Below are 25,152 nucleotides of genomic sequence, written 5' to 3'. Positions count from 1 at the left end.
TGGGGGAGAATGGATGCATGTATACGTATGGCTGAGTCCCTTAGCTGTTCACCTGACGCTCTCACATTGTCAACCAACTATACCCCAATACAAAATTGAGAGTTAAAAAGAAATAATAATGGTACCTACTTAATGTTTTTGTTGTGATGATTATATCACACAGTAAATGCAAAGTGCTCAGCACAGTGTTTAGCAGTCATTATTCAATAGATACTATTATACTTTGACGTCTTCTTCAATCTGGGCCCCCACCTCACCTCTCCAAAGTTACGGCAGTGCCCACATGCTTCCTTCCACAAAGCCTACCCCAACCTAAGCAGTCCACTCATGGTCTCCAAATACACCTGACTTTCCTGCCACTAAGTATCACTACATCTTTTACCAGGCCAACTACTTCTCGCACCACTCTGCTCCAAGTCCTAAGGTCTGGGTCTCACCACAGCTACAAGGACTCTGCTAATCAGACTTCAGGTGTCCATTCCATTCATTCACTCAAACATCTGAACACCTGCTAGACACCAGGCACTATTCTCCCTTAAAAGCTACAGTGTTTCTGCCTACACCACTCTCTGAGCCTGGTCTCCTTTAACTAGGGAGTATCTTGGGTCTGCAGCCTCAGAGAGAATTCAGTTAGTGGTAACCGTGATCACTCCTGAGTTACTAAGCCAGTCTCTCCCCCAAGATGAGATTACCTGTATCTGGGAAAAAGCTGTTAGCCAACTGCTGCTGCATTGCCAGCTGCTGTGGTTTCATGCACATGGACGGTGGCATGGTACCCATGGGCTTCTGTGCCAGCACTGGCTGTGGGTTCTGCTGGGGTACCAAGCCTGCCTGTCCCCCATGCTGCCCACTTAGCATATGCCCTTGGTTGGATACCATGGCCATGGATGGGGCCAGGCGCTGCTGGAGGGCATGAGCTGGTGGCTGGGTGGGCATCAACGGTTGGGCCAAGCCTGGCTGTCGGGAGCCTCCAAGTCCCAGGGAAAGCTGCTGTTGAGGGCCAGCCAAATTGGGAGAAGAGCCCTCATGGGGCAAAGACACAGCCTGGGCAGGGCCTGGGGTGGACAGCAGGGAATGCTGCTGGGGCTGCTGCTGCTGCACAGGCTGCAGCTGCGCTGAAAGCTGCTGCTTCTTCTGCAGCTCTTTCTTCTCATGTTCCAACAGGTCCTCAATGAGCAGGGGTAACTCACTGGCTACCAGTGAGCTCTCCATCTTGTCCATCTCATCCCCAGATGCATGTCCACCAGGCAAAGTCAGGGCCCCACTCTCTAGCTCAAACTTTTCCAGTAGGGAGGACCCTCCCGGGCCACTCAGTGGGCTGGGTGTCAGCAGGTGAGCTGGTGGTCCTCCTGTGGTCCCAAAGGGGACCTTCTCAGCTGTGTGCCCACTGCTAGAAAAAGGTCCTGTGCCCATTCGAGTGTCCCGGCTGCCCGTCACACTCTGACCTGGCTTCACCCCCAGGCCTAGGGAAGTGGTGACAGGGGCTGGCTCTGCCTTGGGGGTGGTAATGGTAAACTGGCAAGGGGAAGGGTGGCGCCCACCCTCCTCCACCTTGGGCTTCACCTCGGGAAGCCCTGATGCCAGACGGGGCTCAGGCGCATCAGCAGCCGGGGGAGGGCGCTCCTCGGGGCCCAAGGGTCCTGGCTCCACCCCTCGCAACAGAGCCTCTCGTTCAGCCTTTTCATTGGCCGACTCCACCAGCCTCAGATGCTCATTGAAGATGTCCTTCTTGTCCCCCGTGTCCAGCTCAGGGTCAGTATAGGCCAGCAGGTCAAACTCATCCCCATTGAGCAGGTCATCGAGGTGGGGATCATTGGTCTCTAGGTTTTCCAGAGTGCCCAGCTCATCGTCTCCCTTGGCCACATCCACACCCAGGCCCAAGTGAGCAAGCTCCTCATCGTCCTCCAAGGCCTTGTGGGCATCAAAGTCATCATCCAGCTCAGGATCCTCACAAGGTAGTTTTCCAGCTTCCAGGGCCAGAGGAGGGGGGCGGCCAAGCTCAGTGCTGGAGGGGGGCCGGCTGACTAGCTCCAAGCCAGTGGGCAGGTTGGGACCCTTGGTGTGGGGCGTTGGATGGAGGCTGTTGTTCAGTTCAGGAGCTGGTGGGGCTGAAGGTTTCTGTGGAGGAAGGCCTGAGACTGCTAGGCCACGAAGCCCTTCAGGGGCCAGTCGGTGGGAATCCTCAGTTACAGGGTAAAAACGGGGTCTCTGTGGAGGGCCCTGACCGGGAAATGGAGGCCCCCCCGGTCCGAGTCCTTTCTGTACATTGTGCCGCAACTCAATGAACTGGGCAGGACCAGCTGGGCCAGGCACTGGTTCACCAGGGCCAGGCAGGCGGTTGGAAATTCCAGCCAAAGGGGAACCTAGGGTTTGGCGACCAAGTTCAGGCCCAGGAGTTGAGGGAAAGCGTGCAGACATGGTAAGTCGCATGGAAGCTGCTGCTGTTGCCTGTTGCTGCTGCTGCCACAGTTGCTGCTGCTGCTGCTGCTGTAAGGGCAGGGACCCAGGATACGGTGCTCGCTGATAGAAGGCTTGGGAGCCCCCCACCAATTGCCTGGAAGTATACGCAGTAGTAAGAAAAAATCAGAATGAAAAAAGAGCTAGAACATGGGCTTCCCTAAAGAAGGAAAAAGTTAACACAGTGAGGGGGAAAGAATGGGAAAGAAAAGAAAGTGATGCTGAGGATTAGACAGACAGGAAAATCAGGGGCAGTCCACACTGGATATAATATACTCCCTTGATTTTTCCCCGAGGGAAGCCCAGGAGCCTCACCGGCTGTTAACATCCATAGAGGAAGGGGTGGCTGGTGGAGGTGGCCGGGAGAGTCGGTCATCACTGGGGAAAGCCCCTGGCCCCAGGATGGGGCCACCCAGCTTGCTTGGGGGCAGCCCCACAAGGCTGCTCTTGTCCTAGGAAAGATGAGGGTAGATGAAAGTGCGGCCACCTTCTGCATCTTGGATCTACCACCCCTTGCCACTCTACCTACCTGGGTCCCAGCAAAGGGGATCTGGCCTCGACCCAGCTGCTCAAATGCAGGGCTACTAGGCTCAGCACCCCAGCTGCCTGGGGGTCCCACTGCTCCGGCAGCTGCCGCAGTCTCCTTCTCCTGCCGAAGGGTGTTGCGCTGCATCTGCTGCCGAATCAACAGCTCCCGCAGTCGCTGGCGCTGTGCAGAGTACAGACAAGACAGTAAGTCCACTGGACGAGCACCAAAGCCCAAAGGGCTGGCCCACAAACAGAGATGTTGACCCACCTGTCGCTGCTTCTCTAGTTCTGTCTGACTGAGGCCAGACATGCCTGGGTCCTGGGTACCTGAAAGCTCAGGTGCCGCCAAAGAGCTGCCCGTGCCAGCCCCTGGGTCTTCTCGCTTCTCAACCGGAGAGGTGATGCCCGCCCGTGGTGCGGCCCCATGGGGCAGGCAGGGGAGGGGCCCGTCGGGTGCGGGTTGGGGAAGGACTGACGGGGGGCGCAGCGGAGACGGCCCGTAGCCCTCTCCGGCGGGCCCGCTGCTGGGCCCCAGGGGGCTGCCCGATGGGCGGAAGTTCCCTGCGGCTACTGCGTAGTTTGTGCTTTGAGGCTTGCCCATGGTAGGGCCGGGCCCAAAATGGCTGTTGATCCCATGGGGTGGAGGGAGACCAGGCTGAGGGACAGGGGGCTTTAAGGGAGGCTCCCCGACCGCCTGAGGGAAAGTGAAACGCATGGGAGAAGGGGTGCCCACAAATGCACTGGTCCCAGGGGACCGGGCAAAATTGGGGGGTTGCACACTTGGGACCTTGGCATGGAGCTCACCTGCTGGCCCTGAGGGCAGGGCTGCTGGGAAACCCCCAGCCCCCAGCGGAGTGTGGGCTAGAGGCCCAGCCTTGAAGGCAACTTCAGAGGGCTGGGGGCGGGGGGGCTTATGCAATGGGGCAAATGGATCCCGGGACTGAGGGCGCGAGGGTGGACGGGAATAAGGGTCAGGGGATTGGAAGCGAGGGGTAACAGGGGATGGGCAGAAAGCCTCAGCAGACAGAGGACGGGGTGTTAAGGGGGACTGGGAGCTGGACTGGGACTGGGGACTGGCGGGCACTCGGGAGAAAGGGTCAGAGGGCAGTGAGCGGGGAGGCAGGGCACAGCAGCTCTCAGGTGGTGGGGGCTGGGGCCGAGGGGTCAGCGGGGGTTGGGCGTAGGGGTCAGGGTAGGGACCAGGGCGAAAGATGTCCGAGTGGCTGGGAGGAGAAGGGGCCAAAGCCTGGGCAGGGGGTGGCTCCTGGGGCCTTAGGCCCAAGCCCGGGCTCTGGGGCTCTACCTGAGATGCCCGAGGGGTCAGGGGGGCTTTGAAAACATCAGGTGCCTTTAACTCCAGGCCACCCAGGTGGGGGCCTGAGGAGGGAGAGTCAACAAAGCCCAGGTTTGGGGGCCCATAGCTCGGAGACGATCCCCCAAGCTCTTCCTTCTTCACCTCCAGGGCCTTCCGAGACTCCCCAAAAGGCAGGGGTGACAGCAGAGGCTCAGCAGCCTTGCCTCCCCCTCCCCCTGGGCTCTCAGGCACAGCCAGGTTGTCCAGGGAGGGGCAGCGGGGTTTGAGGAAGGGGTCAGGCGTGGAGGGCTGGTGTCGGGGGGTGCCAGGTGGGGTAGTGTGGAACTCCCCTGGCTGGCCAGTCCCAGGACGAGATGAGGCACCCAGCGTCGGGGGCGGTGCAGGGGCCCCAGTCGGACTAGGATAGGGAGGGTAGGTGGATGGTACTGTGGGGAAGCGGGGCTCCAGAGCATAGGCAGAGGCCAGTCCAAAGGGGTCCTGCGAAGGCACTTGGGCGGGCACGTGGGGCGGGAGCTTGAGGAAGAGCTCACCAGGCGAGTCGGGGCCGGGCACCGTGCCCGCCGGCGGCTTCAGGAACCCGTCCGCAGAGGTAGACAAGCCGGCGGGGGGAGTGGGGCTGCCAATGAAAATGGTGGGGGCAGCAGCGGGAGGCGGACTGCCCAGGGCCCCTGGCTGGGGGGGAATGCGGAGATGTAGGGCCGGTCGGTCAGTCTTGCGGGCCATGTCGCCCACCTTGGTCTGCTTGTTGATCTGGCTCTCAGCCTGCTACAGGAGGAAACCAGGTAGAGAACAGTCAGGCTGCTGTGGGTAGGCCCTCTGACCCCCACCTGCAGGGAGGCTGCCCCACAACCAGACTTGGATGCCTCCGCGCACCCTGAGCCCGCTCACCTTCTGCACCTTGTTGATGCGGTGAGCTGCCCGGTTATCTTTGGCCTTTTGCTGAGGAACAGAGGACACAGCCTGAGGCTGGGACTCAGTCTCAAGCCCAGTCCCACTCCCTCACCATGCCCTCACACTCCCCACCCAGAAGCCGACCCCTACTGGCCCAGCTGCTATGAAAGTGGGGAGTAGAAGGAATGAGGGTGACTTTCCCGAAGACATGCCGCCCATGACTCATTTCCCACGCCACTCCAGGCTCCTTCTGCCTCACCAGGTAGGGGGCTTTATCAGCAGCTGGAACTTTTCTCCACAGCTTCATGATTTGTTTGCAGCGGCTTGACCAGTCTGGAGGACAGAGACGATGTGTGAGAGGAGAACTGGCAGGTGACCCCTGCGCTGGTCGTGTTGCAGGCTGTCTCCCTCGCTCTGTCCCACAGGTACCTGGGTAATCCTGCTTGAGACTGGGGAAGTTAATATTGGCGTACAGCACAGGTGAGATGGTGGAGAGCTGGCCCAACTCCTCGTCCTTCTCCCAGCGCTGAAGACTCCGCTGATTATAGGAGAGCCCGTCGCCCTCACCCTCCGTGGTGGGGGTGGTGGGGGTGGAGGGCGTGGTGCCCCCCGAGCCTGTCCAGGGGCTGTCTGGCTCACCGGGTTCCGGGCTAAAGAAGCCCCCGCGCTCCCTGGGGCGCAGGGGCAGAGAGTCACAGAGGGCAGGGATGCCAAGCCCCACCCCAGACAAACTGCCCAAAGTCCCCAGGCTACTGCCCTGCCCCAACAGAGGACAGTCACTAGCAAGGCAGCAGAGGGAGGGAGGGGTTGCCACAGCAGCACCCGAGAGTCCAGCGTTCCCTCCCCCAGCGTGGCCCCACTGGAGGGAAGGGACTGCCCACAGAGGTTAAGCACAAATACCAACCTAGAATCCAGGAATGGGGACTGGCAGAGGCCCGGGTAAGAGTCCATTGGGCTGCTGGAGGGGAGATTGCCCAAAGGGAGTCCACCTACAAGAAGCATAGGATCAGAGAGAGGGAGCAAGCGGCCCGGTCTGGAGGCAGGCTTGATGGTACCTGCCCATGCAGTCTTCAAACCACCCCCATCAGCTCACCTTGAAGAAAGGGCCTCTGCAGCGGTGTCCGGCTGCCGTCCAGGCCAGGGGTTCCGCAACCCAGATGCTGCTCTCGTTCGGAACCCAGAACGTCCTTGAAAAGCTGCTGCAGGTCCTTGGATTCCATCTTAGGTAGTTCTGTGAGAGATCAAGGAAAGATGCTGCTGAGGAAGACTAGGGCTCAAGGGATACCAGGGAAGGTGCCCATGACTCCCCACCAGAGGAGCAATATAAATGAGTCCCTCAGGCAGAGGAGAGGACCTTTTTACATGCCGAGTATGGGTCCCAGCCTCACCTTCTGTGGGAATCCTGTCTAAGTCAGAGCTAAGCATCCCTTCACCCGGGGTGCCTGGCTTCTCGGGGTCACTGGGCACTGGGGATGCCTTTATGCCACCATCCTCAGGTCCTGCAATTGCCAAGAAAAGCCCATCAGCTAAGGTCGGTGTGGAGCCACCACACTTGCCACTCTGGCAAGGACCACAGAAGGCCTGAAACACTTTCTGGCCTCCAACCTTCTGTCAACCTCCGCTCAGGGGCAGAACAGGTTGACAGAAGCAAAACCAAGATGGCACCCAGCCCTCCCAGAAGCCCTCACCTGGTGTATCAGCCTTGCTCTCGGGGCCACGGGATTCTTCATCTGCAACATCCGGACCATCATCTCCTATGAGCAACAGCCCCACTTCAATCAGAGATGCGCAGAACAGGACCCCAGCACCAAGGCCAGGGCCCTTGGCCAACCCTCAACTCCTAGAGACCAGCCCATTTCACACCAAAATCTCTTACCAGCTTCCAAGTACAAAGTGAGGTTGGACCCCTTCAGACTACCTTACCCCCACATGACTGACCTTTCTGTGAGGTCGGGAGCTCCTTCCTCTCTGAGCCTCCATCGCCCTTGGCTTTGGGGGTTCCCAATCCAAAGCTTGGCCGGCCCACGCCAACTGCAAACAGGGCCTTCCGGCTCAGGTCTAGCAGCTCCTTCCCAAAGAAGGCTTCCTGTGGGAGGAGGCGGAAAGAAACAGGCTTTCTCAGGCCCTGCGGGCCAGGAGCCTGGCCAGTGGCCTTCAGAGCCTAAGACCCACCTGCAGGTAAGCAGGGAACATGTCCTCCAGTTTGTTCTTCTTGCGCCCTCGCCGCTGCTGCTTCTTCTTCTCATCCCCATCGGCTAAGCTCTGGTCCACAGAGCCCTCGGCAGGCAGGTCAGCAGGCAACACTGAGGACCCAACAGGAGGGTTAGCCTCTCTGGGGACTGTGAGCATGCTGCTCCCAGGCTGGCCTGGGGACACTTTCTGCCTATTCTCCCCCGACACCAATTGGGCCCACTACCTCCTTGACCCTTTGAGAGCACCCCTGCCCCCGGCCTCTCTGGCAGTGTCCCACGGGTCCTGCGAGCCCCACCTTCTCCCAGGCCCCACTGGAGCCCTCACCCGTCTCACCCTCGTCGGGCTGCCCATCCCCACTCAACACCTCCGCCTGTGCTGCAGGCCCTTTTTTCACACGTGTGTGGGATTTCCGCTGTCGCACCATGAAACCACCAATGCCTGTAAGGAGGCAGAGCTGAGGCTGAGAAGCCGCTGGGGACCTGGTAAGCTGCCCCTCACCATCCCACCCACATCCCAGGGCCTCACCAGGCCGATAGGGTTTGCGTTTGCGTTTTTTGCTCTCCTCGGTCTCCTCTTTGCCAGGCTCTCCATCAGGGCTGACAGGACCCTCCAGTTTAATTTCGCACTCCATGTGCTCCACACTACCTGTGTGTGGAGACAAAAGAGATGGAGACAGGTCAGAGGCTTGGACCCTTTGAACCCTGTCATCCTGTCAGTTAAGAACTGAGAACTGGGGACTCCCCAAATGGTCCAGTGGTTAAGAATCTGCCTGCCAATGCAGGGGACATGAGTTTGATCCCTGGTCCAGGAAGATTCCACACAGCAAGGAGCAACTAAGCCTGTGAGCCACAACTACTAAAACCCGCACACCCTAGGGCCCATGCTCTGCAACAAGAGAAGCCACCACAATGAGAAGCCTGTCTACTGCAACTACAGAGTAGCCCCTACTCACAGCAACTAGAGAAAGTTCACATGCAGCAACAAAGACACAACACAGGCAAAAAAAAAAAGGACAGCTCAGTTTGCTGTCACAGAGCCATCGGACAAGACTCACAGGGGCCCAAGGGTGACTGGGAGTGACAATGCTGCCCTGACCCCACATCAACTCTCACAGGCATGCTCCCCGAGACCCCCTAGGCTGACCTTCAGCCTTGAGCAGCTCGTCCGTGTCCAGGTCACCATCCTTCTTGTCATCAGGGCCCAGGACCTCTGAAGGCTCGGCCCCCTCCAGCCCCGCCTCACCTGGGAGGCCGGGCCGTCCACGCCTCTGACGCCGCTTGTGCAGAGGCGACATGGTCAGGTTACGCAGCACCGCCATGCCCGTTTCTGTCAGCCACACACCCTCGAAGCGAAAGTACTGGGGCTCTGCACAAAGGGGGGAAGCGTGTGACCCCATGGAGCCCCAGGGAAACTGGGACTCTGAGTTTCTGCCTAAGTCCCTAGCTGGGACAAGAGCAATGAGAGACAGACTGAAGTCCAGACTGGGGTCTGAGGGCTACAGAGGAGAGACCACCGATGGGCACCAGCTGAGGCCTGAGTGCTCTTGCAGTGACCCGAGGGGGTCTGAGAGACAGCAGCTGCTGAAGCTGGACTCTGCTCCTGATGAACCCTCAGGTCACCAAATATGTTCTCTGGCTATGCGGACCAAGGAGGGCCCCTCTTTGCCGAATGCCAGCTCATAGTGCCCCAGATGCCTGGAGCAGTGCCTACATCATGATGGATGGAGATGGCAGAGCTCCTTCATTAAGGAAAAACAGCAGAGTTCAGAAAGAGTTCTGTGCTCTCTAAAGATGAGAGTCTGGCTGTACAAAGGCCATGTTGGCTGGTAAACGGGATTCTGCCTGGAACCTAGAGGCTGTGAGTGTCACCACAACTTCACCACTGACCTACGGGGTGACCTTGGGCAGGTCACTCAACATCCCTGGGTCTTAGCCTCTTTTCTGTGAAAAATGAGATAAAAGTGGAGGACTGGAGCTGGACTAAGTGTCTAAGGGTCTTCTCTAGCACTGGCATTCAGATTTATTGTGACTCACCAGGCTCTTTCACCTTCATAGGTACCAACTCTGGAGGTGCGACAGGCGCTGTGGAGAGGACAAACAGCTGGAGGCTCTGGCCCAGAGCAAGGAACCCCTGCGCTGACCCCTCCTCCCCCTTCCGAGCACCCGGGACTCACCAGCAGGCTTGACCACGTAAGGCTGGCAGGAGACACAGTCGAAGCCCTCATCAGCTGCCTGCTCCACATCATCCTCTGTGAAGAGGCTCTCACAGCCGGCATGCATCCACCTGGTGGAAAGGAGACAGGAGGAGGTGAACAGAAACAACGCAAGGCTGAAAATGGGGCGGGGGGGCCTATCTGGGGGAGACGGGCACCCTTACCGTTCACAGTGGCGACACTGGATCAGCAGGTCCTCCTCCACGTAGGGGGCATGACAGATAGGGCAGGTCACCAGGCTGGCACAGGGCCCGCAGTGTGTGTAACTATTCTGCCATTCACAGTGGAAGCCAGGGGAGGCGGCCCCACACTGCATACAAGACACACACCTGGTGGGGGCAGAAAGACAGACCCTCAACACCTGACCTACCCAGAGCACCCAAACCAGCCTGGCCTTCTAAACCCAGCCTCAGCCATGTATTCAACATCATACTCACTCTTAACATGTCAGGCCCACCTGAAGTTGCTAGTCTCCTTACCACTTGCACTTCCAGCCACCCTTGGGCACGGTGAGCAGTGGGGGGTCCAGGCAGTACGTGTGGTAGCTAACGTCACAGTCATCACAGAGCAGGAGACGGGAGGGGTCTGAGGCCTGGCCACACACCTCGCACACGATGCACTCCACACAACGCCAGCCCTTCAGCAGCATCACCTTGGTGATCTGGTGCAGGAGACGGCAATTCCTCAGGGGGTGATGCAGAGGGCAGGGCAGACCTCTCCAGGGGTGCTGGGACTTACACAGGTGGGGCTGGAGGACCCCCACACCCAGGCCAGACCTTCATTTGAGCACAGGGAAGATACACGGAGTACCCTCGCCCCTAAAATAGTGGCTCTTAATCTTAGGCTTCCAGGGATCTCCACTGGTCAAAGAACAGCCTCACCCAGCCACTGCCTTGTTAAGATCTTTCACTGCCCAGGCGGTATCTCCCTCAGCTTTTCTTGAACATGGGGCACCTGCTACTGCTGCAAGTCAGTCAATGTTAGCAGTGGACAAGTTCTAAATGTTAATGAAAACCCCAAAATGACTGATCATGCTTGAGTCAAAAACATTGCTTTCTCTTTGTGGACATGTGTTTGGTTCTGATTTTATATTTTATATCCAGACCATGTTTTCTACTAGAAAAGTTCTCACAATTTATACAATGTACTCAATTATACCGGTAAGTCATGATCTGTAACAAAGAAACTCATAAGACCACTATGGTTTCCAAAGCATTTTTCCCAAGATGAATTTGACAGCCACTGGAAACTGATGAACAAGTTCCATGACCAATGACCACTTTAAGTAGAGTGGCTAGGAAAGAGACCTAGGATAAGCAATAACTGACCCCATTCCCCAGACCATATCTCTGGGGCTCTGAACTCACCTTGCTGTTGACACAGTACGGGTGATAGCACTGGGAGCACTGGGAACAGGCAAGGAGGTGGCCCTCTGCCCCCCGGCCAAAGCTGCCACACACCACACACATGTCCTGGGGAAACACACAGAGACCCAAGTGTCCCGCCTCACAGCCTCAGCACCACTCAGTCCCTGTAACTGACTACGACGCTTATCTCACAGGAGGGAGTCAGAGAACCAAAAGCCTATCCCTGCATTAGGGCAGAGCAAGCCATCACAGGACCCTGCTCCTTCCTAGCCTGCCTTGGTCGTCTGATCGGGTAATCTGAAATGATACAGCCTACCGTGGATAGAGGTAATGAGAAGTGAAAGAAAAGGTGGGTGAAGACTGATCAGGATCACAGTAACATACACGACAAATTCTGTAGCTTCAAAATTACTCATGTTCCCTAGACTGGGAGCTTCAATAGAGCAGAAATTGTTCCTGTCTTTTTCACTGCTACATTCCCAGCTCCCAGTTCAGTGTCAAGCTCATTTTCTAGTATTCCGAGAAGGAGGTCTCTGGTTTTCCTCATTTACCCTCCCACCAAAACACATATATCCAAATGCCATCCTGGCGTTCAGTCTGCCAGGTCTTACTGCTGAAGATGAGACTACTTGCGTCAAGTACGGTACCTGCATTAGCACAAATTTGTCTGTGTTGGAGAAGAGAACCACAGTATTTTGCATGGTATCATCATCATCGTCTTCTTCCTCCTTGCTGGGAGAGCTATCGATATCAGCAACCTTATAGGCAGAGAGTTGTGCAAAGTGAGGCAGCTAAATCTGCCCCGACTAAGCTGCTTTCCTCTTTGGTGTTGGGGGAAGGCGGCATAAACCCCCGGCTAAGATGAAGGCCAGGAACCAGGACTAAGAAGCAGAAGAACACCCCAGCTCCCAAACTGGGCCTCAGCCCAACATCACATTTCAGAGAAGCCTGGGGGCCAAGAGGACAGAAGGAGCACAGACATAGCTGGACAGGCCCTAGGCTAGCAGGCAGGCAGAGCGTGCAGGGGACTGGCAGGATTTAAAGGGTGTTTAATCTTGAAGGGGCCAGCTGAAGCATGTTTGGGGGATGGGAGGCCTCTCCTTACTACCAGAGTCTCAATGGAAGAAGTAGTTGATTTTAGCCGGGCCCGTCCTCTCCCACGTCCTCCATGTGCTCCTCCACGTGGCCGGCGTCTCCCTGGGAAACTACTGCTGCGACCCTGAGTGAAGGATAATAGGTAATTACAGGAGTAGAGGGCTAACAAGTGGGGTCCATAGGCTTAGAGGCAAGAGAAGAGACAAAGGGACAGAGTATGGCAGGTAACAAAGTCCAAGCTTCCCAGTCAGGGCCAGGGAGGAAGCCCAAACTCTAGAGTAGCAACAGGTAGGTAGCTCTGGTCCAAACCACTCCTGATCTTCCAAGAAAGAGTGGCCAACATGGTACTGTATAGTAAGAAAAAAGACTAGCTTGAGAGATCTGAGTTTCTAGTACCGATTCTATTGACTGAGTAACCAAGAACCTGGGCAATTTATTTTCCCTCTGCTACTGGTGTTCTCTTTAATAAAAGAACAAGATGAATTCAAGGATCTCTGAGAACCTGTTGCTGCTGCTGCTGCTAAGTCACTTCAGTCGTGTCCGACTCTGTGCGACCCCATAGACAGCAGCCCACCAGGCTCCCCTGTCCCTGAGATTCACCAGGCAAGAACACTGGAGTGGGTTGCCATCTCCTTCTTCAATGGATGAAAGTGAAAAGTGAAAGTGAAGTCGCTCAGTCGTGTCCAACTCTTAGCGACGCCATGGACTGCAGCCCACCAGGCTTCCCCGTCCATGGGATTTTCCAGGCAAGAGTACTAGAGTGGGTTGCCACTGCCTTCTCCCTCTGAGAACCCAGGATTCAATAAGTCAAGTGGGAAGGTATCAGTGAGTGACAGAACCGTACCTCTGACAGTGACGGGACATCAAACACATCCAGTGGCTGGATAGCCCCTCACCTGTTTGATGCGGGAACGAGCTGGGGAGCTGCGCCGCCTCCCCTTGTCCCCCTCGGCTTTGCCTCCTCCAATAGCTGTCCCAGCATCACACAATAGCGAGTCATCAGTCTCTGGCAGCGAGTCGGTACAGAGCCGCAGGGAGCCCTCATCTCGGGCTGGACTAACGTCTGTAGATACCCCCAACTCCATGGACAGGGAGCCACCCCCCTCAGGATCTGGAGAGCCCAGCAGGGGCTCTGAGCCAGGAAAGCTGGCACTGGCATCGCCCTGGCTCAGATTGGAGATCTCATTAACGATGTCAGATTTGATGAGAGTAGGTGGGGTCGGGGCCACTGGTGCACGTGGCTCCTCTTGCTCTTCACAGGGTGAGCCCTGCCCTGCCTGCTTGCATTCTGGGCCATAGACCTCCATAGGGGTCACAGGGGCCAGCTCCTCAGAGTCCAGGAGCACAGGGGAACACTTAAGTTCACTAGCCAAACTGCCAGGGGTCTGTCCAGCCTCTGGTTGTGAACCAGGAGTGTCAGTCCCATCCAGAGGGGCTGTATCTTCCCCCAGGCCACAGAAGTCATCCAGGGCTGGGGCAGGGCTGGGTGCAGGGCAGGAAAGGTTCCCCAGAGGAGACGGAAGAGGACTAGTAGGGCTGGGTTCCAAGGCTGGGCACTCAGGTTCTGGGGCTTTCTCAGTCTCCATCTTCTGTGGCTCAGCCTCTTCTGAGACCTCCACTGCCTTGTCCATGGGACTCAGCGGGGAAGGAACCGACAGTGGCAAGGCAGGAGAGCACTGGGAAGGAGGTGAGTTTGAGGGAGGCAGGGAATGCTGGAGGAGTGGGGAACAACGAGGGGGAAGGGGCTCCATCAGGATGGGAGAGGCCGGTCCCATGGGGGAGCCTGGGGATGGGGGGAGGATCATAGGGGGTACAGGCTCAGGGTCAGTGCAGTTAGCTTCCGGTGGAGGGCTGATAGGTGTCTCCAAGATGGGGGCAGCCAGTGGCGACTCAGGGTCACTGTCCCCTTTGGCATCAAAGGGGTACTCTAACTCTCCCAACGGAGACAGGGCTGGTGGGGCCACAGTTGTGATGATGGGTGAAAGTGGAGGAGGAAGAGGATCTGGAGGAAAAGAGAGGCTCTTAGATTAGATGTGCCATAGAGTTAAGACCGTCCCAGAGTAACAGAGTACTAAGTGCCCCTTACCTGGTGGCATCAGCTGAGGTGACAAAGATGGCTCCCCAGATGGGGACAACGGCAGCTCCTCAGGCAGAGGGGACAGAGGTGGTTCCCCAGGCTCAGACAGGGCCGGCTCTCCAAGCACAGGGGATAAGGGTGGCTCCCTGGGTGGGAGGAATAAGGGCAATTCCTCAGATGCAGGGCACAGGCCTGGCTCCTCAATGGGCTCCTCAGGTTGAGGGGACAGGTGCGGTTCCTCAGGCCGGGGGGACAGGCATGGCTCCTCAGGCCGAGGGGACAGGTGCGGTTCCTCAGGCCGAGGGGACAGGCGCGGTTCCTCAGGCCGGGGGGACAGGCGCGGTTCCTCAGGCCGGGGGGACAGGCGTGGTTCCTCAGGCTGGGGAGACAGGCGCGGTTCCTCAGGCTGGGGAGACAGGCGTAGTTCCTCGGATGCAAGGGACAGATGTGGCTCCTCAGGCATGAGGGACAGGTGCAGCTCCTGAGGCGCGGGGGACAGGCAGGGCTCCTGGGGTGCAGGGGACAGGCGCAGCTCCTTGGGCGCGGGGGACAGGCGTGGCTCCTCAGGCGCAGGGGACAGGTGTGGCTGTTGGGGCACGGGGGACAGGTGCGGCTGCTGGGGTGCGGGGGACAGGCGTGGCTCCTCGGGCGCAGGGGACAGGCACGGCTGCTGGGGTGCAGGGGACAGGCGTGGCTCCTCAGATGCGGGGGACAGGCACAGCTCCTGGGGTACAGGGGACAGACACGGCTCCTGGGGTGCAGGAGACAGGCGCGGTTTCTCAGGTTGAGGGGACAGGTGTGGCTCCTCGGGCCGGGGGCAGAGTCGCAGTTCCTCAGGCAGTGGCAACAGCGGTGACTCCTCCAACGGCAGGGACACGAGCAAGTCCTCCGGAGGCGGGGAAGCAGGCAGGTCTTCAGGTGGCGGGGATGTAGGGGAGTCCTCAGGTGGAGGAGACAGGCGTGAAGCCTCAGGTGGAGGGGATGTGGGAGACTCCTCAGGTGGCGGTGACAGGGGAGACTCCTCAGGCGGGGGGGACAGGCGTGACACCTCAGGTGGGGGGGACATAGGCAAGTCTTCAGGTGGTGGGGACATGGGTGAGTCCTCAAGTGGTGGGGATAGGCGTGACGCCTCAGGTGGTGGGGAGAGAGGAGATTCCTCGGGTGGAGGGGACAGGGGCGACTCCTCAAACGGTGGGAACAGACAAGAGGCCTCAGGTGGCGGAGACATGGGTGACTCTTCAGGTGGCGGAGACATGGGTGACTCTTCCGGTGGTGGAGACAGGCGAGATGCTTCCGGTGGTGGGGAAGTAGGCAATTCTTCAGGGGGAGGGGACAGAGGAGACTCCTCCAGTGGTGGGGACAGGGGTGATGCTTCAGGTGGTGGGGGTAAGGGTGTATCAAGTGGGGGATGTGAGGGGGAGTCCTCTGGGCAAGAGAAGGGTGGTGACTCAGGTGGGGGAGACAGAGGAGACTCCTCAGGCGGTGGAGAGAGGGGTGAGTCCTCAGGCGGTGGGGACAGGCGCGATGCCTCAGGCGGCGGGGACGTGGGTGAGTCCTCAGGTGGTGGGGACAGGGGCGACTCCTCAGGTGGGGGCAGCAGTGGCATCTCCTCATTTAGGGGGGCCTCCAACTGGGGCTCAAGTTGGGCCCCTTCTCTCCCTGCAGACATAACACACTCTGCTCCTACCTAGCTCAGCTGCACCCCCACAGCAAGTACAGGATCAGGGCAAAGCAGAGATTGGCCCTTGCCACAGGATAGAAGGGGATTACTTTCAGGAACCCTCAAACCCTACTCACCTAGTGGTTTGGCTTCACATTGCAGGGGCCCCGGTTCCTTGGGTTGCATAGAGGTCACGTATCCACCCTTTGGCTGCCCTTGGCACGCAATGTACAGACTATTGGGCTCATCAGTGGGGGCAGCGCCAGGCTCTGGGGGTGAGAATCTGCAGAGGGCACGGGAAGCAGACTCGCATCACCTACTGACCCCTCTAGAGCACACAGGGGTGAAGCATGGATGCTCTGGAATGTACTGCTCACCCGAGGGCCCTCCTCTCAAAGGCTGTTTGCTTGAACACAACCCCTGCCCATCTCAGTACCTCCCAGGTCCCCTCCCAACCTCTGCCAATCCACACCACTTACCTGCTACAGACCGGAGGAGGGTGCTGCTCAGCAAGAGAACTGACAGGCTGTCCTCCCGGGGCTTTGTGACAGCGGTGACAGAGCGAGTAGTTCTCAAACCACTCAGAGTTGGGATTCAGCTCAGCTGAGCCTGCCCCACAGGCCCGGCACACTCGGCATGCCTAGCAGAAGGGAACAAGCAAAATGGCCACCGGTCAGACAACAGAGACGCAGAGAGTGCATGTCCCAACAGAGAAACCTGGGGCACTGCAGGAGGTGAAATTAGGGAGAGTAAGGCAGCACTGGGGCACACTCACCTTGCACTTCCAAGAGTGAGCAGGCAGTTCCTCCATGGGTGGTTTCAGGCAGAAGGTATGGTATCCTTTGTCACATGTCTCACAGACCAACATCTTAGAGTCATTCCCAGGTTTCCTGCAGGGGTACATAACAGGGTTCTCCCTGCCCTCCTTTTCAACCCTGACCTGTGCTTCACCTAAGGTTCCCTTCTGCCCTCCCACTTTTACCTGCAAGCTTGGCACACTTTGCATTCAGGGCACTGCCAGCCAGCACGCTTGCGGGCAGTCAGAGCAGTGTCCAGACAGGCCCCATGATAGTGATGCCCACAGCTGGTACAGAAGAACAGGTCACATAATTCCCCTGGCCCCTCACATACTGCACAGCGAGCCTCCTCTGCAGTAAGAAGGGAAGGATGACACAGGTCAGCTATGGATTCCTTATAGGACTCAGCACAGTGCTGTCTGCCTAACTGGCGTTCCACAGACACAGAATGAACAGAGTTTCTGAGTGTCTGCCTGACATATGCCAGGCGCTCCTCTGGGCACTGCACTGCGTCGTGCATGTATGCTCAGTCGTTTCAGTCGCACCCGACTCTGAGACCCCATGGACTGTAGCCCACAAAGCTCCTCTGTCCATGGGATTCTCCAGGCAAGGATAGCCCACAAAGCTCCTCTGTCCATGGGATTCTCCAGGCAAGGATACGGAGTGGGTTGCCATGCCCTCCTCCAGGGGATCTTTCCAACTAGGGATCGAACTCACATCTCTAACTTCTGCACTAGCAGGCAGGTTCTTTACCACTAGTGCCACCTGGAAAACCCAGGCACTACAGAGACCACAGTAAATGAAACAGGCAAAGACACTGCACTCAGAGTCCAAGCCTATTTTCATGGGGCAGACTGACAGCACGTAATTACAGATTTCGGAGCACTCTGCAGAGCATAAAAACCCCAGCAGCCGTGGACCCTCACGTGTCCCCTGTCCAAGCGGCAGGACTCCTCACCCAGATGTGCAGCCCCCTCACTGTGCTCTGGGCATAGCAGCTGCAGTGTTTTCATGGATAAGAAGGAACCGCTGGCAGTTGCGCAGGGGAAGTGGTAAAGACGGGAACATCCAGGCGAGCGGCAAGGGATGGAGGCACCAAGTCTGGTGCAGTGGGAGCAGCGCTGCCGGAGTGGAAACAAAGCCTCAGCACTGGCCAGCTCTCTCCAGAGCCACAGGCCAGGCACAGCTCTACCCCAGTATGCCCTCTGCCCACCCTGCCCTTTGCCTGTGCCATTCCCTGGCCCCCGCCCCACCTGTGAGATCCCTGAGAAGATGGCCTTGTCCACACCACATAGTTCTGGGCCCTCCTGCCCCCATACGCCTGCCGACCACGCAGCGCACCAATGGTGAGCCCAGCAGGACCCTTTATAGGTAGAAAGAGGGAAAACAGTTAACAAGAACGTGACCCCGGTTCAGGACCACCTAGCCCCTACCCCATTTCCTCCCCAAGTCAGCTACCCACTTCCCTTCCCTTACCTCCAGGTTCTCCCAGGTGGGCAGGTGTCAGGCCCTCAGGGAAACCGATCTGTGATAGGTCCTCGCTGGGCAGCGCTCCCTCATTGGGCCCTGGGTTCCCCCCAGGGGACACCACGGGACACCGGGGCCAGTCAAATGGCAACTCAAAGCGCCGTAGCTCCCGCTGCCCATGTAGACTGGGCTCTCCGCAGTTACAGAGAGCACAACGCCGCACCGGACCCCCGCTGTGAACACACAAGCATCAGCACCACGCCGGTCCTGCCCTAGGGCACCCTCAACAACCCAACGACTTGGCACACCTATGCTTCCTGAACACTCATTTCCTAAATCTTCCACTTTGAAAGCCCCAGATGCTCAAATCAAGTCTTCATACATCTTCATATCCTCATTTCCCCAAACTAGTTACCTGCAGTCCTGGGGAGGCTCCTGAAGCCGGGGACCCCCAGAACTGGGCACAGAGACCTCCCCAACATGTGGTTTGGGAAGGTCTGGCTCAGTGGCACCTGACTCCTCGGAGGCTGCAGGTCCATCAGCTGAATGAACAAAGAAGAAAGATGTATCAGCCATTATCCTCTGTTTAATACCAGCCCACTCATCAGACCCGTGAGATTATCCAAAACCCTTGGTGGATAACAGTGATGGCATTTCAACTTCTGTCCCAAAGAACAAAGTCCTTCAATTATTACCTGTCTATCAGACAGACTTAGCTTCTGTCCCTGTGCTAGGACCAGAAATCTAAGATTTCCTGGGAAGAACAGAAACCCAGTGTTTGTCCTACCCACCTGCTGGTTCCGAATCTTTATCCTCACCAGGCGGCTTCGGGCTGTCCATCCCTCTCTCCGACTGGGCAGAGCCCTCTCGGGGAGACCTGTCAGAGCCAAGAGATATCTATTTGTCTAAGAAGTCTTCTCACTAAACACTTTGCTCCAAATCCTAAGGAGAAGGCATCTAATGTTATCTAGAACCTATAGAAATCAGAGCAAAATCACACCTAAAAACTCCTGTACTAATGACAAGGAAAATCCTTCTCCCCAACCCTTGTCCCACGGTCTACTTCCCCTCCAATAAACACATATCCCCTTCTTCCACTCTGAATTCCCGGGGGATCCACTTCTCCTGCCTAAGAGTTCCCAGGACAACCAGAAGCACCCACAAGCTACATCTAGTACTCTTCTTTGCCTCACATCTGAGTTCTTGGCTGCTGGTAGGCCCTATCCCTTGGACTTTTCCCTCAGTTCTCAAGTCAGCTACCATCCTAGAGGTCTTTCAGCACTAACCCAGGAATAGCCATAAACCAAGAAGTCTGAGTTCAGCTGAAATCCCTCTACTGGAGACCAAATTTGGGGTCTTGCAAGATGTAGAACATGTTACTGGAACGAAAGCCCAGCTATAGATGGATCTCCCCCACCTCCACTGGTTTCAACCAGAATATTCCAATCATAACAGAAGAAACTCCCGATTTCCCACCTACTGCCCATCTAAATCTAGCTCAGTCCCACCCCCCTGGCCCCTGCCATGACTGAGCTCAAGTTCTCACCCAGCCTGAAGGCCTCAGGTCGTTGCCCTTAGCAACGCCAACTGCCCTTCCTCCTTAGATGTCCCTAGAAGTTAACAGAAGGGGCCTTAAGAGTTACTGAGCATGTGTAGCCAGGCCTGGTGCTAGGCATGCTGGGAGTTGTAGTCTCAGGAAGCACACAGCCACTTGGAGCTGTTCTAAACAGGGGCAGGACACAGCAAAGCAGCTTCCTTCCTCTTCCGTCAGGCAGGGTTTCCACACACACTATGGGGGTGGGGGGTAACGGTCCCCTCTTCTAAGATATGCCTGCCTATCCCAGAGCCAAATGAAACACACTGAAGTTATACCTAAGAAGGTCAAGATCCACACCTTTTGGCATATTTTCCCAAATCTCAGAGGAAACTAATAAAGAGTACAAAAAAGAGAGAAGTAAAGAATTACAGAGCTGAGGAAGAGGAAAGGGGTCCTATAGAAGCAGGAAGAAAGGGACAGGTGCCAACAGCTCTTAGTGGGAAGGGTAGGGGCTTAAGCAGAGAAACTACAGAAAGTATTATTTTCCCATAGCAGGCGGAGTAGGTTACAGAACTCTAAATGAAAGTTTGAGAATTTTCTGTCTCCCCTTTTCCACTCCTCTTATTTAACCAGAAGGACCACACCAACCTTTGTAATGACAAGCCTCTCTCCCCACACACCAAATACCCCAGTCAGCTACTTGGGGTTGAGTGCATGGGGCAGATGAGACTGGGGGAATCCTCAAAGATGCCCAGGATCCATAAATCAATTACCTAAGAACCACACTATCAGTGCTCTTTCCCTGAGTTAATACTCCATTTCCAGGGACTGGCAATGGGCCTCATGGGACATGCCACAGGAAGGGAAATTTTTACTCTTTTCCCTTTACACTATTAAATTCTACTGGGAAAGTGAAGTATCACCTGATACCTGCTACCTTTACTCCCAGATCATCTCTTTCCCAAACCTGTCACTCACATAATCACACCTAAAAGGAAAGCAGGGTGGCCATCTAGCCAGCCCAGAGAAAAGATGCTCTGGCACTTCAAGGGCCCCACAGAAGCCACCTATGTGAAGTAGGGGTTGGAGGTCAGGGCACCAGCTAGGCTCCCCTTCCTATTCAGCCATTCAAGGCCTGACCACACCCAAAAGGCTTCAAAGTTTCTTAAACATGTGTAACTTTTGTGGTACCTTACCACTAAATGCCCCCAAGAGCTTCCAACTGTTGTGCTCTCAAAGTTGAGGCTAAAGGAGTCACAAACAGCAAGAAATCAAAAGCAACAGTGATAGCGCAGTGGGTGGGAGGACTGCCTCACACAAGGCCAGAGGGACAAATTCCTCCGCCCTCCCCCAAGCGCAGCCCTCTCAAGCTGGTAACGCGGGCACTGCCTGGGGAGGTGCAGAAACCACCTTCATCCAGCTTTGGGAAACAGTACCAACATCCTCCAAAGCTGCCGCCTCATTTATGGCATCATGGAAGATGAGAGATAAGCCAAGGGTTGAGTGTCCTCCAAGCTGGACCAGAGAATCCAGAGGCTCTTCTAAGGAGTCCCATTTCCCTACCCGGCAGTCCAGCACCTGCCCTCCCAATGCTGAGTGTGAGTTGTCAGGCCCCTGAACAGATCTAAACAAATAAAAACCACAGGTTCCCCTGTCCCAGCATTCACAGCCAGAAACCCACATATACACCAAGGGTTTTTCCCCGGATCTAAACTGGGCTAAGGCCTGGCCAGGCTTCCTCAAGGGAACTAGGGATCCTAGAGAAACACAGATCTAGGGAGTGAAACCATGGTGGGTCCATTTGACCCCAGGCTGAAGAGGCTCAGGACAGCAAGGAAGAAGGCAGGGATTCATCTCAACCCACTCTACTCCCTGCCTCCTTCCCAGACCAAAAGCTTTAGCTCCATTATGCCAGCCAAAGGGGAAATGGAGGCTTGGAGAGGTGAAAGGCTGAAGCAGGCCCTTGAGTGAACAGCTCTTCTGTAGGACTCAGGACTTCCTGGTTCCCAGCTTGAGAATCAAACCACACCTCTCCCCACCCCCATTTTGGGCTGGCCCTCCAGGGAAGAACCCAAATGGCAACAGGGGCTCTGGAGACCCTCCGAACTATCCCTGGGTCATCCTAGGGTCAGCTACAGCCAAAAAGGAGTGGTGTCTCTTAAGGAAGTTCTTTAGGGACAGACAGCCGGAGAGGCCCTCCACAGGAGGCAGGGGCAGACAGCATGGGTGACAGCTAGCCTCATTTCAGCACCCCTGTGCCACCTCTCACCTCAGGATTACCACCCCAAAAACCTTTCAAGGGCAAACCCCTATTCTGTCCTTTCCGAGACCAGGCTCAAAGTGGCCGAGCCTCTGTATGTTGGAGGGGACAGAATGAGGGAGCAAAATACAGCAGCCAAATCCTGGCTGGGCAGCATGACAGCTGTGAGAGGGGCTGTCCCAGCCCAGGGTCCAGAGGCTCATGCTGCACCCTTCATGCAATCACACACACTCCCCTTCTCCCCAACACCTCCTGCCAGGGCTGAAAACACTGGCTTCAGAGACATGCTCCTATCAGGTCATTTCTCCTCCAAAGAGGTACAGGCCACCCTATTCTGCAAGGCTGAGACTGGATCACAGGACTAGTTAACATTCCCTGACTGAAAAAGATTGGCGAGGTCTGGGAGGGGCCCTGCAGGACTGGCCAGAGACTTATGGGCAACCAGGCCCGGAGAAAGCGGGAGACAAAAGCCATTTTTTGCAGCCCACATTCACAGGGAGCAAATCTCAACAGCCTCCTCTATAATCCCCTAGAGATTATGTCCATCCCAAGAGGAGGGAAGGCAAAGCAGGCTAAGACAGCACTAGGCCTCGTTGGGGTCACTTTGCCAGGCAGGGGTAGTTTAAAGTTGACCAGCAAGGCCAGAGCTGCCCCCGGCCCCGCCTCCTTCTTGCCCCAGCCACCTCCTTCATCACAATAGTCAGTTTCCACACACTCTGCTCCATGCACAGTGAAATAAGGCCTAGTGCAGGAATCAGGATTCCTTGAGTCTCCCAGAGACTGCTCTCGGGTGTCCGGATGAGCAAGAACAACCTTAAAGTCCAACCTGGCGCTAAGTCTGGCCTGGCAGTGGCACCCTACCCCCGCTCCCAAGTTGTTCTATTCCCAAGGCCCACAAGGAACCCTGAAGGAGAAGCAGCTGACTGGGATTGGTGCTGGCATCAGGGCTTGGGTCCTAGTTTAGTAGAGCTCCCCCCAACACAAAAATAAACAGGCAGAGAGACTTTCTGGCCAGGTTCCCAAACTCCCGTGGTTCCCTGAACCCCCCAGTCTTTAAAGAGGCACACCCCAGGACACCAGGCCTCGGTTCTCCTCTGGCGACTGGCTCAGGTTCCCTTGACAGACCCTGCCAAAGGAACCCTCCTCAGCTCTGGCACCCCTTTCTCCAACCTACAGGCCAGCTCGGGCCAAGATAGTCCATCTGGCTATGCCCCCAGTCCAACCCTTTCTGGGCCCTGGCCGGGCGGACTTCACTCACCTCTTCACAGGGCGATCCAGAAATCCTCATCCGAGAACATGGCCAGAGCCCGGGCCGCTCCCCGACCTCCAACCGCCAGAGCGATCACAGCCGCCCCCCGCACGGGGGGGCTTAAGGGGGCCAAGAACGGTAAATCCAGGTCGGAGTGGCCACCCTCCCCCCCTCAAAAAAAGCAAGAAGCCGAAGAAGGGTTCTCTGCCTCGGGTTCCAGCAGTTTAGGTTTCCATGGACAGCCCCAGGGCGGCGAATCCCGAGCGGACACAAAGAGAGCACCGGTGGCTTTGATCTTGGGCGAGCAGGCTCCGCATCCGCGTCGCCGGGCGGCCTCTCAGTCCTAGGGCCGGGCCAGCGCCCCGGCCGCCCGCGCCGGGCTCGGGCGGAACGTCGAGGCTCTCCAGATGGAACGTCGAGGCGCCTCCCCAGCAGCCCGGAAGGAATGCCGCGCCGCCGCGCCGGGCCCGGATGGAACGTGAGACCCTCGCAGGAGCGCCGAGCCCCTCTCCCCCTCGGGCCGGCGCCCCGGGGCCGCGCGAGCTACGGCGACACGGAGCCGGCGGGGCCGCGGGGCTGAACCTGACACACACCCAGTGCTGGGCTCCTCGACCCCGAGCACTCTCCCTCGGCGGCTTCGAGCCCCCCACCTTCTGCTCCCCCCGGGGAAGGGAGGAGGGTAGGTGGGCGAGGAAGAGGAAGGGGCGGGCGGTGCGAGCCCTCTGCCCGCTCCCCTCCGGCCGCTCCAGGCCCTGCGCTCGCCTCCCTTCCCCTCTGGCCTCGGGAGCTGCCCCGCCCCCGGCCTGGCCGGCTCAGATCGGCGGCACCCCCTCGACCCCCGGCTGGCTGTGATCGCGGGGGGCCTAGAGGTGCATGGCCCAACCCCGGCTCCCGGCGCCGGGGGGTCAGGAAACTGAGCGGAAAGTGGGGAACGAGGCAGCCATTTGCAACCGGAGAGGAAAGTAGTGCAGCGCGGCGCCGCTCCGCCTCCCCCCCCTCCGCCTCCTGTTCGGCCGGTAGGGTGGTTCCTGCGAAGGGGCTATTTCCTGGCCCAAGATCTCGGCAGCGGTCGTGAAGATTCAGGAAGCCTTCGGCGCGAGATCCGGGTGCCCCTTTTGCCCGGGGAACCCCACTCCAGAAGGGGAGAAAGGAGAAGACGCGGCCCTATTTTGTGTTGGAGCGGAGCGGCGGAGGGATCCGGTCCTCTCGGAGGAAAGGCTGTGACTCTGCAGTTCTACGCACACGCAGCGGGATCCCTCCGCCATAGGTTAACCCCGACTGCGCCGGGCCGGCCGCTGTGCAGACACGTGGGAATGAAGCCCCCCTCCTCTTCGCCCCAGACCTGGAACTGTCTCCTTCACCACCGGGCTAGTAAAACTAGGAAGCTGGGCACTTTCTAATTCCGTTTCGCTGGAGTTATCGGTCCCTGAAACTCTTAGCTGCCCCTTGCCTTAGCCAGGAGCAATCTTTCCCGGGAGGGGGATGGAAGAAGAGCCTGGAGATTGGCCGCTGCTCTGCATCCTGGGAACTGGAGTCCGCAAATGGAGAAAGTGAGGCACGGCGCCTGGCGCTGCAAAGGGTGGGTTCCTGCCACGTTCGGGGGCCTAAAGGAAAGCGGAACGAGTCCCTAGTCGTTCTGCTGGCTCTCAACCCCCCTCGAGAGGAAAGAGCACCGTTAGTGCCTCCACAATCACCTCCCCTGTCAAAACAGAAATGCAGAGTTTCCCCTCCTTTCCCGGGTGCTCCCAGCCCCAGCCCTTCTTTCCGAATCTTCAGGGCCTGGACTCCCCAGCACCCCCCCCCCCTTTCAGTAAACAGAAGGCATGTAACTCGTAGCCTTGCTACCTGGCCAGAGTACTGTTATTCTACGCAAGATCCCAAAACAGCTTGCAGGGACACCCCTCGCGCCGCCCCCCCGCGACCCCCCGCCACCAATTAGTCTGGATGAGAAAGGACTGGAATGACTTCTCTGCATTAACTCTACCCACGGGATAAACAGGAGGAGACAAATTAACAAATGCGCTGGATACTTAATATATTCTTAGTT

The 25,152-nt window shown here is 57.4% G+C and overlaps 1 protein-coding gene across 1 annotated transcript in view; it reads right to left on the bottom strand.

Moving 5' to 3' along the window:
- The window catches only part of KMT2D (lysine methyltransferase 2D), a 40,988-nt gene extending 16,101 nt beyond the window's left edge, over positions 1–24,887 (bottom strand). Inside the window, exons 1-35 of the mRNA XM_018047847.1 lie at positions 23,115–24,887; positions 18,851–18,936; positions 18,475–18,601; positions 18,069–18,292; positions 17,846–17,955; positions 17,551–17,713; positions 16,778–16,943; positions 16,571–16,685; positions 16,275–16,435; positions 15,933–16,078; positions 14,145–15,794; positions 12,955–14,060; positions 12,069–12,182; positions 11,611–11,721; positions 10,964–11,068; positions 10,076–10,257; positions 9,761–9,925; positions 9,558–9,667; positions 9,418–9,465; positions 8,528–8,749; positions 7,910–8,029; positions 7,718–7,822; positions 7,364–7,494; positions 7,130–7,277; positions 6,880–6,945; positions 6,580–6,690; positions 6,285–6,422; positions 6,096–6,180; positions 5,621–5,862; positions 5,451–5,524; positions 5,189–5,239; positions 3,254–5,065; positions 2,987–3,166; positions 2,773–2,909; positions 693–2,554 (exon numbers count right to left, since the gene is read on the bottom strand). Of these exons, the coding sequence (XP_017903336.1) occupies positions 693–2,554; positions 2,773–2,909; positions 2,987–3,166; positions 3,254–5,065; positions 5,189–5,239; positions 5,451–5,524; positions 5,621–5,862; positions 6,096–6,180; positions 6,285–6,422; positions 6,580–6,690; positions 6,880–6,945; positions 7,130–7,277; positions 7,364–7,494; positions 7,718–7,822; positions 7,910–8,029; positions 8,528–8,749; positions 9,418–9,465; positions 9,558–9,667; positions 9,761–9,925; positions 10,076–10,257; positions 10,964–11,068; positions 11,611–11,721; positions 12,069–12,182; positions 12,955–14,060; positions 14,145–15,794; positions 15,933–16,078; positions 16,275–16,435; positions 16,571–16,685; positions 16,778–16,943; positions 17,551–17,713; positions 17,846–17,955; positions 18,069–18,292; positions 18,475–18,601; positions 18,851–18,899 (10,336 nt within the window). The 5' untranslated portion in view covers positions 18,900–18,936; positions 23,115–24,887. The remainder of the gene's footprint in view (positions 1–692; positions 2,555–2,772; positions 2,910–2,986; positions 3,167–3,253; positions 5,066–5,188; positions 5,240–5,450; positions 5,525–5,620; positions 5,863–6,095; positions 6,181–6,284; positions 6,423–6,579; positions 6,691–6,879; positions 6,946–7,129; positions 7,278–7,363; positions 7,495–7,717; positions 7,823–7,909; positions 8,030–8,527; positions 8,750–9,417; positions 9,466–9,557; positions 9,668–9,760; positions 9,926–10,075; positions 10,258–10,963; positions 11,069–11,610; positions 11,722–12,068; positions 12,183–12,954; positions 14,061–14,144; positions 15,795–15,932; positions 16,079–16,274; positions 16,436–16,570; positions 16,686–16,777; positions 16,944–17,550; positions 17,714–17,845; positions 17,956–18,068; positions 18,293–18,474; positions 18,602–18,850; positions 18,937–23,114) is intronic.

The sequence above is a fragment of the Capra hircus genome, chromosome 5 (assembly GCF_001704415.2).
Source record: "Capra hircus breed San Clemente chromosome 5, ASM170441v1, whole genome shotgun sequence".
Classification (NCBI taxonomy): Eukaryota; Metazoa; Chordata; class Mammalia; order Artiodactyla; family Bovidae; genus Capra; species Capra hircus.
This window is presented reverse-complemented; position numbering and strand designations above follow the sequence as displayed.